Raw genomic sequence first — 18240 nt, 5'->3', positions numbered from 1 at the left:
GGAATTAGTTTTGAATGAACACCTCACATATTTCAGTTGCTGTGATGATTAGCCAGATGTGTAAACAAGTAAAAGTCAATAGACCCTCTTGTGCTGATCTGCACTAGCAGATGTATTTGTATTCTTTAAAAAAGCAAAAAAAAGCAAAAAAAAAAAAGCATGGCTCCTGTCTTACTATCTGTCACAGAGTGAGCAATCTGTAAGGCCCATGTACTGGACATCAGTTACTACTGCTGTACTGGATTTGTGGAGGTGAGTGAACAGTTAAAGTCTGTTCTTACACACAGTTCTTCCTAATTCAACATTTCCTGGCTCTTTTCAGTTTATTGTAACCTGCATATTGAAAAGTCTGGGGCTGGGGATTGTTTTATTTCCTTGTGACTATGTGTTAAGAAATAAAAGAAAAGTAATTTTTCATGCACATTTCTAAAAGGCAGATCATTTACCAAAATGACCACACCAGTTCTTTCTCAAGTGAACACGTAATTTGGAAATATTTTCAAAAGCCTGTTATTTACCTGAGAGACCAGAATATCCCATATGAAGTAAAATGAAGCTTATGAAGCTATTAAAATGTGCATAATATATATTTAATGGGCTGGAAATGTAAATTTGCATTTCAACAGATGCTGTTCTTCAAATGAATCCATATTTTTCCTATTATTCCACAAGTGTTTTCAAAACTCATATTAGGAAATAAAGATCCTTCAGTAACAGTGCTTTTCCTGGATAGCTTCCAAAGCACTTTACAAAGGTGGATAAATAACATTTTCCACATCTGTAAAATGGGGATACTGAGGCACACAGTTGCAGTGACTTAGCCAAGGTCATACACTGAGTGAGTGGGAGAGCACAAACAGAATTCAGATGTTTTTATTCCTAGTCCAGCATCCTGTCTGTTAGATTATGGTGCCTATAAATAATAAATTGGAAAGGTGTCAAGCATGTGGCATCCTTGAGAAAGTCCATGGGGGAAAGTGTGTTGACCTTGCATAACAGCCAGTTGCTGTTTTACTTATTCCAAGCATCCAAATTCAACCACAAATCATTTGTTTAAAATATACAATGTTGGCTCAAGAGAATCATGCACCCACTGCAAGAATTGATGCAATCTGTCTGAAATCTTGCAAAGGGTTGTGTTAATAGTTTGTAATCCCAAGACTTCCCATTAATAGACATTACTGACATCAGTTATCATGTGATAACCATGCCATTAATATGTGTTGTAACAGCTCATTTCTCAAACTCTAAGGTCTGCCAATCGGTACCAGGTCATTTAAGGTCATGCTACCAACCCATACATTAACACATAGGAATGCTCCCTTCTTTTGGACAATATTTTCTTTTAGTCCCACCTGATTTATATCTGGCCATTTCAAATGAGCTGCTGATTGCTAAATAGCTGAATCATAGTTTTATGAATTCATTTTAATACTTCAGTCACAGAACAATACTACAGCTTTCAGAGTGCACTTTTATTAGCTGATCATACATAGAGGGCACAACCCTGTTTCTAGCAGCTCCTGAAACCTGTTTCCCATATTAACCCTTTCTTGGGTGTCACATACAGTCAGCAACACTAGACTTCACGTTCTTTAAGAGTCCATGCTTAACATGTGCACATTCAATGGATAAAGCAACATCAGTTAGAAATGTAGTGAAGAAATAGTCTGAAACTCCTAACAGACTGAATGACATATTGAACAGCAACGTTTCCAACTATTTAGAGCGGCTCATTAGGTGATCTTTCTATGCTCTCATCTTTGTAAGGGGCAGCCACATTCCAACTCTTCCTAAATAATAATTATAGCGTTAATTGAAAAGCCTGAACTTGCTCTTGTCTTGATAATAGCATTTACTCAATTTTAATAGCATCTGAATGCCACTGTGCATTCTACTTTTATTATCCATCTTTTTATCTTTAAGCAAAAACCTGGGCAGTGCATGTTGTATAATTCCCTGTATTCAACAGACATCCCAACTTCTGAAGGCCATGATTTAATATTGCACGGACATCTCTTCCTTCTGCCTGCATGGGACTTTATAGGAAATAAGGAATTAAATTATTTAACTGTCTGCATATTTTTTAATGTTTGTAATTACAATAGGTGCCTATTGTTTTAAATATGTTGAGCTAACTCTTCCTCTCAGTTACTTCAGTGCAAAACCATTATACTCAGTGGGGCTGGATTATTATCAGAGGATTGAATTTGATCTAATGATCATTGAGACTTGGCCAGACTCTAAGCTGGTGTATATCAGCCATCACTAGAGCTATGGCAAAATATAGTAGCTGAGGATCTGGCCTTTTGAATTTAAATGGAGTTTTTCTAAGAGTATTTATATTACCTAAACCAAGGTTCTTCAGCTCTTCCTGTACTTGTGTGCTCTAAACCCAAGAACAAATTGCTACTTAAAAATGCATTTCACTAAGCTTTACAGTTTACCATCATGAAAATAGTGAGTACATGGTATGAGGTTGTTCTTGGCAGCATAGATGGCATTTTAATGGACCTTAATCATGTTGAGAGCCAGAATGTAATAGTTTACTATTTAATAATAAAGGAACGTACAGAAGGAATACTGTACTGAAACGCTTTGATACAAGAATATTGATGAGCATAATTTCAAGTGTATCTTAACATTTTTATTCTCGTTACATCAGGTTGTATGAAATATATTTGGACCAAACCTTTGTGCCTCACGGTTTGTTTTGTAGCCATCAAACTATTTTTACTTAAAAGCCTGCAGGAAGGATGCAAACAATGATCCTCCAAAATGTGCCCAGATTTTTAATATACTTTGAATCTACTCTGAAAAGTGACAATGCAAAAAAAGAGAATAAAAGCATTCTCAGGCTCCATGTTTATTATCTCTAAGTGATTTTTCATAACGAGGGCCCAACTCTGCAAACATTTATGCAGATGCACATCTTTAGTCACATATGTGGTAACAATGAGTTGGGTGGGGCTTCTTGTAAGAAGTGCATTAGTGTTTGCAGGATCAGTGCCTAAAAATGCTCCATTTACAATAATAATAATAATAATTGGCATCCCAGAAATTCAACCTGTGTTCTGAATACCAAGGTAGGATCTTTCCATCTTACACATTATCACAAGTTCTAAAGGTTCTGGAGACCAAATTAATTCCTTAAGTACACCCACACAACACCATTATCTTCAGGATATGCCTTCAATGACCCCTGTGCAAACCTGTTGCTTTCAGTGGGTTTGTGCAGATGTAGCTGATTGGAACTTAGTAAACAACTCTGTTTGCTGCACAGGATGGAGTGGAATCTGTACATGTGTCGGCTCTACAGTCAGAGCAGGAGTGAAAGGCAATAGATAAACATTCTGACTACCATCAGTAGATATGACTCTGAATATACACAAGGGAGAGATCTGTTGGGTAAGAAGGTGCCACCTTTGCACCACCATTTTCCAGAGTACAGCTGTGGTTTAAGATCTATAGATCTGGACTAAAAATAATACATCATGAGGTCAGCCAGGAATCTCCAGGTACTTCTCAAAAAGTAATTTAGCATCCCAACATTCCTGTGAGATAGCCAGTGTGATAGACGTGTAGCTGCTCTATAGTAATTTATGAATACTCAGTGTTATCCTGGTTATTGGGAATGTTCACTGCATGAATATGTGGGTTTAGTACTAGAGGGTTTGTCAGGAAAAATGAGCAAGAAGCAAAATATGCCACCCCTCAGTAAAAACTATGGGGGTGATACAAGTCAGTGCTAGACAAGAAAAAAAATGGAAACGCAAGATCAAAAGGACTATTGCAGTTTAAAAAGTGACTCTCTCAAGAGAGCTGGAGATAATTGTTAAACATGTTCAGAGAAAACCTGACTGACACAGACACCCACTGGGATATCTAAAGAAGATAGTCCTGCCTAGGTTATTATCAGGGAATGGTAGGCCTTAGGTAAGAGAGACATGCCTGTAGGCTATTTGTTGTTTTAAAAATCTTTTCCTCTTACGCTTTGTTCCTACTGTGAGAATAAACAATACTTTGATTTTAAGAAAGGTGTCTGCTCTCTATATACACCACTGGTTACAGAATCCCACAGACACAGAACCGCATGTGCCAAACCCAATTGTTCCTGCTGAGTAAACACAGTTGACACCAGGGTACTGTCTAAGGGTGGGAGAGCTGCAGAATTCCTCTCTGGGAGAGGTAAAGGCAAAAAGCCTGTCTGCTGAGGGGGGCCATTCAAAGAGACCAGGAAGGTGAGAGAAGTGCAGCTAGGCCTGTGACTGTGACAGACAGCTATTATTAGACTCATTTACAAATGAGTAAACTGAGGCATAAAGAAATTAATCGATTTCTCCCCTCTGCCCTCCTCCAAAAGGTTCTGAGCAAGTAAGTGGCAGTCAAGATTAACATGCAGAAGTCCTGATATTTAGTTCCCTGTTCTAACCAATATTATTCCTCCAGTAACTGCAACTAAACCTCTAATCATTGTGATTAAAATCGTATACTGACATTTGGGCTTTGAGTTAAAAATTTAAAAAATAAATTTTTTAGTTCTATCAGAAGCGCGTAATTGGTAAAGAAGAGCTCCCTTAAATCCTCAATGTATTTAGCCCTCCCTCCTTCTATGGAGCCACCTTTTCCTTTAAGCCTCAGTAAGTTGTTTCGCAGCATATAAAACAGAACAAGTTTTACAATAGCATATACTAATGTCTACTGTAGCGTATCATGCATATAAAAATAGTTTTAATGTGTAACCATTTAATTCCTTTTGGCAAGATAAATGTGTGGTGATAGAGATATTTTGTAAATAATATACTTATTCAGCACTTGAGTCAGAGCAGATTATAAAAGAAAATGGCATGTGAAGTAAACTTGTTTTTGCTGTACAGTAAGGCGTACTGAGTGTAAATAGATTTTTTTATTCTGAATTTAAAGGTGAATTCAAAGACTTTTTACTTGAGTTCAGTGTTCTGTTTTTCTTCCACAGTAGCAAATGACAACTGCATGTCCCGCATGGCATTAGGTGTTTGTGAGGTCATTAGGTGTTACATGGGGGAAATGAGTAAGTGATTTCAACTCTCTTGTTTTTTTATATATATATAAATTGCATGAATTTGCCATATAAATCTACAATTATATTCTGTTAGTTTGGGATCTCCTATAGTTTCTACAATATACCTTTACCTTTAAATAAATTGATTACTATCATGTTTTTATGTATTTGCAGTACTTAATGCCCAAAGACTCAAGAAGGATTGAGGCTCCATTACACATTTGAAAACATGGTCCCTTCCCTGACGAGCATATAATCTAAACTAAAGCCATGTCTATGCTAGGCATGCTTTACATATATACTATTACTGACAAAGCACTCCTAGTGTGGATGTAGTTACACTGACAACGCTGTGCTTTGTAGCAGGATAGCAAAATGACTCCATGATGACTGAAACAAGTGATACTGTTAAAAGCACAATTTCACTGATATAAGTGTCTCGGGGTTTCTCTCAGCTTGGTTATGTCAGTCAGGGATCGTCCCACATAGTTACACCAGCAAGAGTCTGTAGTGTAGACTAGCCTGATGCAACAAACGGGTGTTACCCTCATTCACCCCCTCCAATTGTTTTGTAACAGTGGGAGGAATGCATATTAGCTATATAACAATTAGCATATTTCAAGTCAGAGGAAGTTTTTAAGAAATAAACGAGAAATTAGTTATATCAGTAATCCTTGCTGGTCATTGACCAAGCCATTCTCAATTGTCAATTTACCATAAGAATCCTGCTAGAAGTGAGTTTTGGGGAGGGATTTGAAGAAACACAGGGTAGTAGCCCTATTGATTCATTTGGGGAGGATGTTCCATGCGTAAAGGGTGGCATGGAAAAGAGAACAAAGATGCTTGTGGGAGATATGGGCAAGCGGATGATGGAAGCCAGCACTGCTGGTGGAATAGAAGGCAATGCAATAGGATCCAGATTTTTGGTAAAATGAAGGTGGGCTAAATTGTGGAGGGCCTTAATTGTAAGGACAATAAATTTGTATCTCTTCAATGGAGAAGGAGAATCAGGGTGGTATGGTCATTACAATGGGTCAGGAAAACAATCTTACCAGCTGTGTTTTGATTGGACCTGAGGATGGAAAGATGGGTGTTAGGAAGGCCACAGCGGAGCTTGTAGTGGTCAAGACTGGAGATCATAAAGGTGTGATGTCCTTGCATGATTGTGGTCCACCAACTGTAATGGAAACCCGCATATATAAGGGTAGAGTTTCAGTCTAGGGTCTCAATTATGTCCTGAAAGCCATATGCACACACAACTGAAAGTGGAATAAATGTGCCGTGGAGACTTTTGTCTTCCAGGATATTATCATCCCCCACACAGTTAATTGGGTCAGGGAGAGGGAGTGGAGAGGAGAGAGGCAGACATTAGATTACATGTAAATCTGTCCATGCTATCCAAAAGAGGCATGATTTGACAGGAAGTTTTATCCCACTGTTCCAGTTATTCCAATATATTTGTTTGAAACAAGTATACCTGGAGCAAATTTAGCAAGTGTAAGTGTTCCAGAATTTTCCGCTCTAAACAACATATACATGAGCCTCCTCAGAGGCATATTTATCAGAAAGCTAAGTAGTCCCATGTGATTTTTTTACAAACCTTTCAGCTAAGCTCCAGATGCATAAGCCAGCACCCAGAAACATTTTACAGATTTGGGAGCAGATTTGTGGGACTTGCTCTGTGTGAACCAATGAATGGAGTACACTGATTCACAGATGTAGTTTTTCCATCTGTGACAGATTCTAGGTGATCTTCATTTAATAAGCAATTCAAGCTGTGAATGTTTCAGAATAAACAGAATGGAAATCATTTATACAAAATATGTTAGATATTGAAAAAAATGATCTAATCTATTTTAGATCAGTAAATTATACAGTTAGGGCTGTTTTCAGAGTAGTAGCCGTGTTAGTCTGTATTCGCAAAAAGAAAAAGAGTACTTGTGGTACCTTAGAGACTAACAAATTTATTTGAGCATAAGCTTTTGTGAGCTACAGCTCACTTCATCGGATGCATTCAGTGGAAAATACAGTGGGGAGATTTATATACATAGAGAACATGAAACAATGGGTGTTACCATACATACTATAACAAGAGTGATCACTTCGGGTGAGCTATTACCAGCAGGAGAGTGGGCTGTGTGATTTTTGTTGTTGTTGCTTGCTATTGTCAGTAAAAGAGTGGGGTGAGGAGCAAGCATTATGCACTATACAAATATGTATAATTAGATGTGGCAGAATTTGATTTTTTTATAATTTCAACAGCTAATATTCATGTTCATTTTAACTTTTTTAGTTTTTACTGATTTTTTTCAATGTTCATAGTGGAGGGAAATCATGGGGGATCAGATACTTGGGGGGTTGGACAATAACTATTTAATGACAGTAAACATTGAGATTCAAAAAATTAAAACTTTATAACTTAAAACACAAATTGTCGACATCACTGTCAAAATATACAAAGTAAATATCCTTAAATCAAATTATAATAAATTCTTAAGTAGCATTTTTCTTACTTTGCCTATCTGTAAATTTTGACTATTATTATCAGTTTGTGTGTATATGGTGAAATCGACATTTACCAATAAAAATCTAGTTCTTCCAAGCCTATGTATAATCTTGCAGGGACATGCTAAATCTTGTAGGAACATTCTGTTTATATTCACTTTGTACATTTGTATTTACTCTAATACAGATCTGAAAGACAGTACAAATAACCAGCAGTCACGTGGCTGTTAATCAGATTCTTCCTTTGTGACATGACATTTTATCAGATCATTAATCAGCACAGTAGATTTCATAACACAGTGCATTGCAGTGACTGGACTGTCAGCATTCAAATGCAGCCCCACACACTGTTTGACTGAATGTCTCTGTTTTAAATTTATGCAGGAAGGGTCTGAGCAAGAGAACTTTAGCTTGGTGTAATTTTATCCTGTGTGAGAATAAGCATGCAAAAACACAATCTCAGAATAACATAGCCTTCAGGAATGCAGCAGCATTTATCAGTCAGGTGCACTGAAGTATGCCAGTCTTGGAAAGGGTTAACAGTTTGGAAAGCTATCATTTTCAAATTGAAATACATCCTCTGAGATTTGGAGCACCTCTGAATTAGTGTGCTGCTTAAAAAAGGCCCTGCACTATAGATTTACAAATTCCTCCCAAGTCCTATCTCTACTACCTTTTTTGGATTCCAGTGCAAGGGTCTCTTCCATGGCTTCAGAAAGGAGGAGGGGCAGGATTTGCCCCATAGTTCAGATATAAACCTACTTTTATGAGTTATTTTATTTTTTATTTTTTTAAACAAAGAGCACAAAATCGAAACATTCCAAAGTCTCATCTGGACTACAGTTACAACAGTCTCTAAAAAAGAAAAGGAGTACTAGTGGCACCTTAGAGACTAACCAATTTATTTGAGCATAATGAAGTGATAATCAAGGTGGGCCATTTCCAGCAGTTAACAGGAACGTCCGAGGAGCAGTGGGGGGGGGGTGTGTGGGGGGAAATAAACATGGGGAAATAGTTTTACTTTGTGTATTGACACATCCACTCCCATAGTGTGGCTGATGTGTGAGCTGTAGCTCACGAAAGCTTATGCTCAAATAAATTCACCATCATAGGGCCTAATTACATCAGCCACACTACCAGAGGCTCGTTCACCTGCACATCTACCAATGTGATATATTCCATCATGTGCCAGCAATGCCCCTCTGCCATGTACATTGGGCAAACCGGACAGTCTCAAAGTAAAAGAATAAATGGACACAAATCAGATGTCAAGAATTATAACATTCATAAACTAGTCTGAGAACACTTCAGTCTCTCTGATCACTTGATCTCAGACCTAAAGGTCACAATATTACAACAAAAAGACTTCAAAAACAGACTCCAACGAGAGACTGCTGAATTGGAATTAATTTGCAAACTGGATACAATTAACTTAGGCTTGAATAGAGACTGGGAGTGGATGTGTCATTACACAAAGTAAAACTATTTCCCCATGTTTATTTTTCCCCCACCTCCCACTGCTCCTCGGACGTTCCTGTTAACTGCTGGAAATGGCCTACCTTGATTATTACTACAAAAGGTTTTCTCCCCCGCGCCTGCTCTCCTGCTGGTAATAGTTCATCTTAAGTGATCACTCTCCTTACAGTGTGTATGATAACACCCATTTTTTCATGTTCTGTGTGTATATAAATCTCCTCACTGTATTTTCCACTGAATGCATCCGATGAAGTGAGCTGTAGCTCACGAAAATCTTATGCTCAAATAAATTGGTTAGTCTCTAAGGTGCCACTAGTACTCCTTTTCTTTTTTAGAGACTGTTGTAACTGTAGTCCAGATGAGTACTCCTAGTACTCCTTCTCTTTTTGCGAATACAGACTAACACGGCTGCTACTCTGAAAACAGTCTCTAAGGTGCCACAAGTACTCCTTTTCTTTTTGCGGATATGGACTAACATGGCTGAAACCATGTTACAACCATGTTAGGGAACCCAGTTACCACCTGCTTGTGTCCTAATCATGTTAAAGCAAGATCAAAGCATGTTATAACCATATTAAGAGAACCAGACTACTTATCATGACTTGGTCTGGCCTTCAGTGGCAAAACCATCCCATTTTTTTAAGATGGTTAGGACAAAACCATGCTGTAACTTGATCCTCTAACATGGCTGTCATTTTACGGAGACAAGGCCTAAATGGATGTAAGTACTACTGAGACAAGATGGATGAGGTCATATCATTTATAGAACCAACTTCTGGTGGTAAGAGAGACACGCTTTCAAGCTTACACAGAGCTCTTCTTCAGACCTGAAGTTGGTCCAATAAAAGATATTTATCTCACCCACCCTGCCTCGCTAATATCCAGGGACCAACATGGCTACCACAACACAGCATACAACAATGTAATGGATTGCTGTAAGAAGTGTAAAGCTCTTTGAAAACCACTTGCCTTCCCTCCCTGTTCCCCTAGAGGACTCTAGTACAGCCGGCCACAACAGCTAGAGGAAGCCCATATGTATAGAGACACAGAATCAGAAAGCAGCCCACCAACCCCAAGCATCACTTCTCTGCTCTTGTGACATTCAGCTCAGTCGCAAAAACACACCAAGCCTGGTCCTATGGATCCATCAATGGGCACTCCCCAGGCATGAGCAACATCTAACTCTCTGCTGAGTAGAGCTGAGCCACCAGGGGAGGGAGATGCCCAGCAGGTAAGGGAGGGGACAAAAAAGAATTTAAAAATTAAAAATCTTAGTTTAAAAAAAGACCAGAGAGGTAATGAGATCATGGGAGAAAAAGCAGCAATGATGAAGAAGCAGAAGTGGGTAGGAGGCCCAGCCACCAATCCATTATAAGGGTACTTCCACTGGTTTATGAGAGGCAGTTGTTTTCCTTTGCCTCTTCATAAATTTATTTAAAATAAAGAATATTTCCTAGTATAGGCCATGGCGTATGGGTTTTTTTCTGATAAAATTAAATTTTGAAAAAAGCAAGAGGAATCTTAAGCTGCTGACATGTAAAACTCAACAAAGGAGCTGCAAACCTTTTCCTGTTATTAAATAAACGGAAAGTAAATATTACAAATTGGGACATATTTCATAAGAGGATGTTTTTTTAAGGCAATATACTTTTGGCAGCAAATTAATTTTTTGCTTTATTTCAGTTTTAAAAATGTGATGATTTAGGGATTTATCCTGATCTGGTTATTATTCTGTCCTTTAGAAAGTTAAGACACATGATCCCAGAGCAGTATTTAGGATAAATCTTAAATCCACACATATTTCAGAAATATATGGACCCTGATACAGAAGTCCCATTGAAGTCAACAGAATTATTAATGTGCTTAAAGTGTAAGTGCCTTGATGAATCAGGCCATGATGAGGTTATGTGGGGTAACACCCACTTGTCATCTTGTATGGTGAAAACATACAGACAAACTTTATGATTTAAAAAAGGTCCTTATTCTGACCCTCTATTATAAACCAGGCAAAAGGCATGGAGTCAAATTCAACCCTGGAGTGAGTACAACTTCAGTGGGAGTTATAGCCACTATGCCAGGGCTGAATTTGGCCCCAGCAGCTCAGTCTTACAATGCTCAGGTGCATATCATCCTCTGACGCCTATTTTACCTTACATTTAATAAAACGGCAAATGCTAAGCAAAGCAGAAGGGGAACAGTAATTGAAAATGAAGTTTTCAGTTCTAGGTCAAACCTATGAATGCAGCCCAGGATAGATTGTAATCTGAATCATTACTACACTTCAAATCTTTGGAATTGGCCAGTGTCTGAAGTTAGTTGGTGGCCTCAGTCCAGTTCTGAGGTGTCCCTATGATGGGGTATACCAGCCCCGCATTGGTGAGGCGAGGGTTAAAAGAGCTGCTGTGGGCTCAAGAGGCCATGACCCCTTGCCTCTGCAGGGCATGCTCCCAGAGGAAGGGAGCATTTAAAAGGGAAGGACACCACTCAATCTGGACTGACTGAGGAGGAGAGCAGTCACATGCAGCTGCCTCCTGCGAGGAAGTTGCCAGGACAGAGGCTCATAGCCAAGCTGCTGGAAGCCCGTCGAGCGGAAGCTAAGGGTGACAACTCACTGTGGCCAGCAGAACAGACACTGGAGATGGATCAGAGGGGAACACAGGAGGGACCCCAAGTCCAACCAAAGATGACACTGGAGGGACTGGAACAAGGGTAGGAAGTAACCCGGGGAGTGCGCTTGAGGGTATCAGGCCCTGAGACCTGTGCAAGGGTTACTGTTTCGAAGATCCCTGGTTTGAAACCCAGTGGAGTAGGTGGACCCAGGTTCCTCTACCCCCAAACTATAGCCACTAGGCCAAGCGACCTTTGGACTCTTGCACTGGGTCTCATTATCCTGAATCATAGCTGCTGAGCAAGGCGTCCTCTGGACTCTCACCAGGGGGCCACACTACCCTGAACTGTAACTGCCAGGTAAATTGACCCTTGGACTCTTGCCATTAGGCATTATGTCTTGGAGTATTGCCATTAGGCAGTACTGCCAGCCTGGAGCACACAGCCAACCCCCAACAGTCGCAATCACAAAAACATCACCACAGAGGACATTAATTGGTACCCATGTTAGCAGTATCACCAGATAGGCCTAGGACTTAATGGGAGTATTACTAACTTGCTCAATCCTGATCTATGATGAGGCAAATCAGCAGTTTTGGAGAAATTTTGCTGCCAGAGAGGTCAGATTAGATTATCACAATGGTCCTTTCTGGCCTTGGAATCTATTAATCTATGCCTGTTCTGCAGATAATAGAAGATCTGTCACCTTTCATGAGCTCTAAATACATTATTTTGGCAGGAGATGGGAACATGCTTTAAAAGGGAGTAGTAAATGTTGTAATTTTCACTCCCCTTAAGGCCCCTTTGCACTGCTAGAACAATGAAAAGGAGCCTCAGTGGAAATGAGAATCAGACCCAAAAACGTGTGCATGCAGGCCCAATTTTAGAATTGTGAGTGCAAAAGCATGTATGCTCAATTACCATGATTACATGCATGCTAGTATAATTATTCTTCCCATTACCAATCAAACAGTCAAATGACCAGCCAAATGTTACACACCAATATTAGAAGCTAGCTGCGATGTCTGAAGTATGTGCTTAACCATTGTGCATGAGAGTTATAAAAACGTGTGCCAGAGTTGTGGAAATGTGCTCACTGAAATGAACGCAAAAGGAACTACATTGGGAAAAATTAGAGGCAAAACTGAAGCCATTTTGTAAATTTAGCACCAAAACTATAATTTCCAATTTCCCACTATTTTTTTCTTGCTCTTTAATACTGTATGTGTGCCATCTGATGGAGAATCATAAGAAGAGTGAATATAATCAGTGAGTTAATATTGGGCAGTGGCTCTCAACCTTTCCAGACTACTGTATCCCTTTCAGGAGTCTGATTTGTCTTGTATACCCCCAAGTTTCTCCTCACTTTAAAGTACTTGATTACAAAATCAGACATAAAAATACAGAAGTGTCATAGCACACTATTACTGAAAAATTGCTTACTTTCTTATTTTTACCATATAATTATAAAATAAATCCATTGGAATATAAATATGGTACTTACATTTCAGTGTATAATATATAGAGCAGTATAAACAAGTCTTTGTCTGTATGAAATTTTAGTTTGTATTGACTTTGCTAGTGCTTTTAATGCAGTCTTTTGTAAAACTAGGCGAATATCTAGATGAGTTCTTGTACCCCCGGAAGACCTGTGCGTACCACCTGGGGGATGCATACCCCTAGTTGAAAACCACTGATAGTAGGTACTTGAAGAGTGTGTCAGTCAAAAAGTTTCCTTTTGTAAATTTAGCATCATAAATATAATAAAAATGGAGCTATTTTTGGCTGTTGTGTTGAATCATGTGCAATTTTACACCAAAAGCCTGACAAACCCATTCGTGGGGAAAAAACCCAGTAAGCTGAAAAAATTTGTTTACTTTTTTCAATAGACTAGGGAAGTTCTACATGCTCTGCAGGAGCCTACTGTATTCTTTTAAGGTGTTATGGCTGAAATTTGCTGGAATGTGGACATCTAGTGGATGCAACTAATTATTACAATCTCCCTTGTTCTAGGAGAGATGATAAAAAAAAAAAAAAAATTAAATGGAAATGTATGGGTTGCCTTGCTGGTGACCTGGTCTCCTATTCACTGGACCAGCAGCAAATTCGATGATTGAAGGCAACACACCCCATTCGGGAAACTAATGAAGGAGAAACACTAAATGATCTACAAAGGGATTAGTTTACTCCTCTGTCAAAAAGAGTGGATCTGCCACTGGGCCTCTAGTGCAGGCTATCCTTTGTGGTACCAAGTGCCCTCAACTCCTTTTGATATAAAAGGACTTGAAGTCATTTAGAAACTTGTGGGTTGGGGCCTTAGGTGTGTTTGAATGAGGAGAAGGGGAATGGGAACTCAGTGCTCTAACAGGGAAACTAGAACTCATGAAAATTAAAGCTTACACATTTGTATAATGTATAAGGCTGTGTAATGTAGCTGGATGGCTAGTATATACGGTGAAAACATAATTGTATATGCATCATGATGGTTATGGTAATATCATGGGATGCCAGTGAGAGTTCTGCATGTAGATGAGAGGCAGTGAATGATCCTTAACAGTTCCTCACCTATGTGCTTGCAATATCTGGGAACACAAGGCTATTGCCAAGTCTGAAATAAATTCTGTAATTACACATTCATTTTTGATACATCCTATTCTAATACTATTCACCTCACGTTCCTTCATTTTTGAGGGCTCCAGGATTTCTCATATTGTGGGATTTCTCACAAGGTTGACACTTGGCCGATATATGACTGGCTTCTCTCCTTGGTTTTTTTTTTTTTTTTTCTCTTGTGAAAACCAGTTGAAGCTAAGCAGCAGCCAACTTTGATTTATGTCTTTAATAAACTAAATTCAGATACCACATATTAATAAAAGTTAAAAGTATTCCCTAGATGTTTTTTAAAGTTTCCAAAAACAGTCCCATATCTCAGTCAAAGTTAACGTAACCAGAATTTCCATGGGAATTTCTGTCAGTTCAGGGTAGTTGGAACTGGCTAATGTAAATAACCACAACCCTGCCTCCACCCACTGACTATATTGCCTGATAACAGAGGGCTGAGTTTTTATTTTGAAAAGGTGTTAAAGAAGTATGACATTTTGGTGTGGACTACAGCTAATATTTGATAAGAAAACTTTGAGATGAGTTTGTGAAAGCTAGAGACTAAACTAAACTTCAGTTTGTTATTAAACTAAATGTTGTGGAATCTTAGAAGTTTTTCTTTTGTATGCAATCCAAAATGAATTAAAAGCTCTACTGGAATACATTGTTCGCTTATAATGTTATGACTCACATCCCTGAGAAAGAGGAAATGCTACATGTGCAAAGTTTTACATAAGTTTATACCAGGCTGAGTTTCTATTTCTTCTAATAAGCCCTAAGAATGTGAAATAGTTACCGAAGGGTAGATGCTTCTCCTGGTTTAAAGGTAACTTGTAGCAGTGTTGCAAGTGGGAGTTCTGAAGCCAATGGGTATCTTTGATATATGCTTATTTTCATATTACTACAGATATGCCAAACCTGTGGGGAAAAAATGCAGAAATTGGGCTTGGTTTTGGCTTAATTGGCTTGTGAGTTGCTTGTTGGCTAGTTTTGGACTTGTAACTTGTTGCTGCTTTTTTTCTATTGGCTCCTGGCAAGCTGGGAGGGAGGGGGGCAAGGGAGGGGAGAGTCAGGGGTGCACAGCAGGCCCACCACAGTCCCACACTGCAGGCCTGGGCGATCTACTCAGAGTGTTGAGGTTCTTAGGGATTGGCTTGTTTTAGCCTTGTTTTGAAATGGGATTGGCTTGATTTTTGGCTTATTGTGAAAGTCAGGGTGCTTATTTACTGCATGAAAGTTGGCAACTGTGTATTGCTTCCCAGAATGCTGTAGTTCACAGATGAGGCTGATGGTTGAGATCAGAGAGTGAACAAAAAAGTTTCACCATGTTTCTAGGTAAACAATTGCTTTCTGTATACTGTGGAAGAAATGAACAAGGTATTTTTTGGCATTAGCCTATCTGATAAATTTCAGAGTAGCAGCCATGTTAGTCTGTGTTTTCCCCCCCCCCCAAAATGCATCCGATGAAGTGAGCTGTAGCTCTCGAAAGCTTATGCTCAAATAAATGTTAGTCTCTAAGGTGCCACAAGTACTCCTTTTTTTCTCGCCTATCTGATAAGCGAATCAAAGTTCACAGTAGCTTAACTGAACTCTGTGCAGAAGCATATGTAAAGTGGGTCTCCACAGAAGGAAGCAGTTGTATAGAAAATGTCCCTGGAAGAGATTTTTGTTTGGTTTTAGTCGCAAGTTATTTCTCTGAAAAAAGCAACCGGTCAATAAATACTGTTCCAACAGACACGGGCCAGCTTGCGCCAGCCCTCTAGGTGTTACTGCAACAGCGCTGAGCCTCAGCCACGTCACACGTGGGCGGGTGGACATGAGGAGAGGCGTTACCCGACCGAGCCGCTTCGCCTTTCCTACCCGAACGCTGCTCTGGGCGCAGCCAGGTTCTGTGGGAGCGGGGCAGAAGGGGGGCGAGGGATTTGGGGTTGCCCCAGGGCCCGCCCCGCCGTGAGATGCGGTGATAAGGCCCCTTCCCCCAAACTGTGGGGCGGACCGACGAAGGCTCCTCCTCACCCCCCACATTTGGCAGCGCCCGGCCCACTGGGCGCGGCCCCTTTGTAATTTGGGGGGTGGTCTCTCGGCCTGCCTTTCAGCTTCCTCCGTTCCCAGAGCCAGTCAAGTGCGCATGCGCGGAAGCTAGCGTTAACTACTTCCAAGCTCGCTCCCCCACTTGTGCGCGCGAGAAGAAACGGGGGCCTGAGAGAGGCTGGGCTTAAGTCTAAGAGGTCGCGTGGCTCCCTCGCGCCGCTAGTCGGTTTGTTTTGCGACGTCGTCGCTGTTTTACGGCCCCGTGGTTGCTATGGTAACGGAAGGGCGCCTAGTCTAGAAGAACAGGCTGTTGTGGCGTTGGGGAGCCCGTGACACGGCTCAGCCTCAGCCACCGCCATAGGGGGGCCGGCGAGAGTCACTCCGCGCCTCAGAGTAGGTGTATGGCCTGCACGCATGGCGGACACAGGGCTAGAACATCAGGCCTCGAGCCTCCCTTGGTGGCGCCCAGCACCTCCGCTGTGCCCCGCTCTGTGGCGAGGAGACCGCCTGATGATGCCTGTATGCGCAGTATGGTGATGCTGCTGATGTCCCAGTGTAACAGTGACTGGACCTTGCACTGACATGGCCTGTCCCCTCTGCGTTCGTTATTTGCGTGCTGCCGTAAACATACCCTGTGATAAGTAGGGAAAGGCAGTACCTGATTCCCAGAGCCTGGCACAGGGTGGTGCTATGCAAAGAAGATGTTAAAAGGCTGGGGGGAGAGGACACGTCTGGTCTGGTTGTGATTTTACATCTACTTTGCACGGGCCTAAGTTAGACAGGGTGCCCAATAGTAGAGAATAAGGCAGTGTGTGTTACAAATGTTATCTAGCTGGTTATTTGGTTTACTGGTCTCCCACAGGAAGAACAGAGCACTTTTTAAAAAAAGGTTTGGCTATGCCTTCCCATCTTTTTGGTTATGTGTGCTATATTGTTGATGGGTTTGTGGCAGTAGGCATGTCTTTAATAATAACAGTCAACATAGAAATGCCCTCCCTGTTACCTTGTCTACACTATTGAGATGTAGACAACAGCCTCTGATTTGCCACCAGTGACACCACTGTTGATTGCCCATTTGTCAAATTTTTGAAGAGTACTATTGTGCTATTTCCTATACCACTACTTATGCATGGAAGGAGCTTTTCTGGTTTAAAAAAAAAAAATCTCCAAAGCACCACATTGTTCTTTTTAAAAAGCTCTTTAAAATCCTTTCACCCCTGTCATGATGCCTACAAAACACTTAACAATAGTTAAGCAGCATGCTGGGACTGGTGCTCATTGTAACTGTTTCATAGTAGCAGGTGTGTTAGTCTGTATCCGCAAAAAGAAAAGGAGTACTTGTTTGTTAGTCTCTAAGGTGCCACAAGTACTCCTTTTCATTGTAATTGTCTTACTGTTACCTTGTGCTACCCTGTCTGTCGTATCCACCTGTTGTATCTCCTCTTAAACTTCGATTGTAAACTCTTTTCAATAGGGACTGGTTCTTTGCTGTATGTTTGTACAATGGATAGCACAATGGGACCTAGCCTTTAGGTCCAGCTGCAATACAGAAAATGAGAATAACTTGTTAAAGAAATAATTCTTGGTGTATCGTGTAGTGATTAGAGAATGGGAGTTGGGAGACCTGGGTTTTATTGCTGATTTGCAATGCCAAAAATGATGTCCAGGTAAGTAAAATAAACCAGCTTCTAAAATATTAAAAATGTCTCTTTCTGCTCTTTGTCTTTACCTTATTATTGTATAGGGAAAATTACTATTGGGAAATGGCAGAAACAGTTTTCCATGCCCCAAGAAGGAAAAGAAGAGTGTTTGAGTCATATGATTCGCCATTCCCTATTCCTGCCTCCCAGGAAGACATCTGTGGGAAGGATTTCAAGATATACCAGGCTGAAGTTATTAACAACAATGTAATTGTGAGGAACCCCGAAGACATAGAACAGCTGTATAGCAAGGTGACATTCCATGGTTGAATTCTCTAT

General features: G+C 40.3%; 1 protein-coding gene across 6 annotated transcripts in view; it reads left to right on the top strand.

Annotated features, from left to right (window-relative positions):
* The first annotated feature begins 236 nt into the window (after positions 1-236).
* Positions 237-18240, top strand: part of TSEN2 (tRNA splicing endonuclease subunit 2) — a 42381-nt gene continuing 24377 nt past the window's right edge. The window contains exons 1-3 of one of the 6 annotated variants that reach the window (XM_084634774.1): positions 237-252; positions 4976-5050; positions 18006-18213. In XM_084634774.1, coding sequence (XP_084490900.1) covers positions 18025-18213 — 189 coding nt within the window. In that variant the 5' untranslated portion in view covers positions 237-252; positions 4976-5050; positions 18006-18024. The other 5 variants (XM_084634773.1, XM_084634775.1, XM_084634772.1 and 2 more) reach the window with 5 other exon arrangements.

The sequence above is a fragment of the Lepidochelys olivacea genome (assembly GCF_965140295.1).
Source record: "Lepidochelys olivacea isolate rLepOli2 genome assembly, chromosome: 7".
NCBI classification, from domain to species: domain Eukaryota; kingdom Metazoa; phylum Chordata; order Testudines; family Cheloniidae; genus Lepidochelys; species Lepidochelys olivacea.
This window is presented reverse-complemented; position numbering and strand designations above follow the sequence as displayed.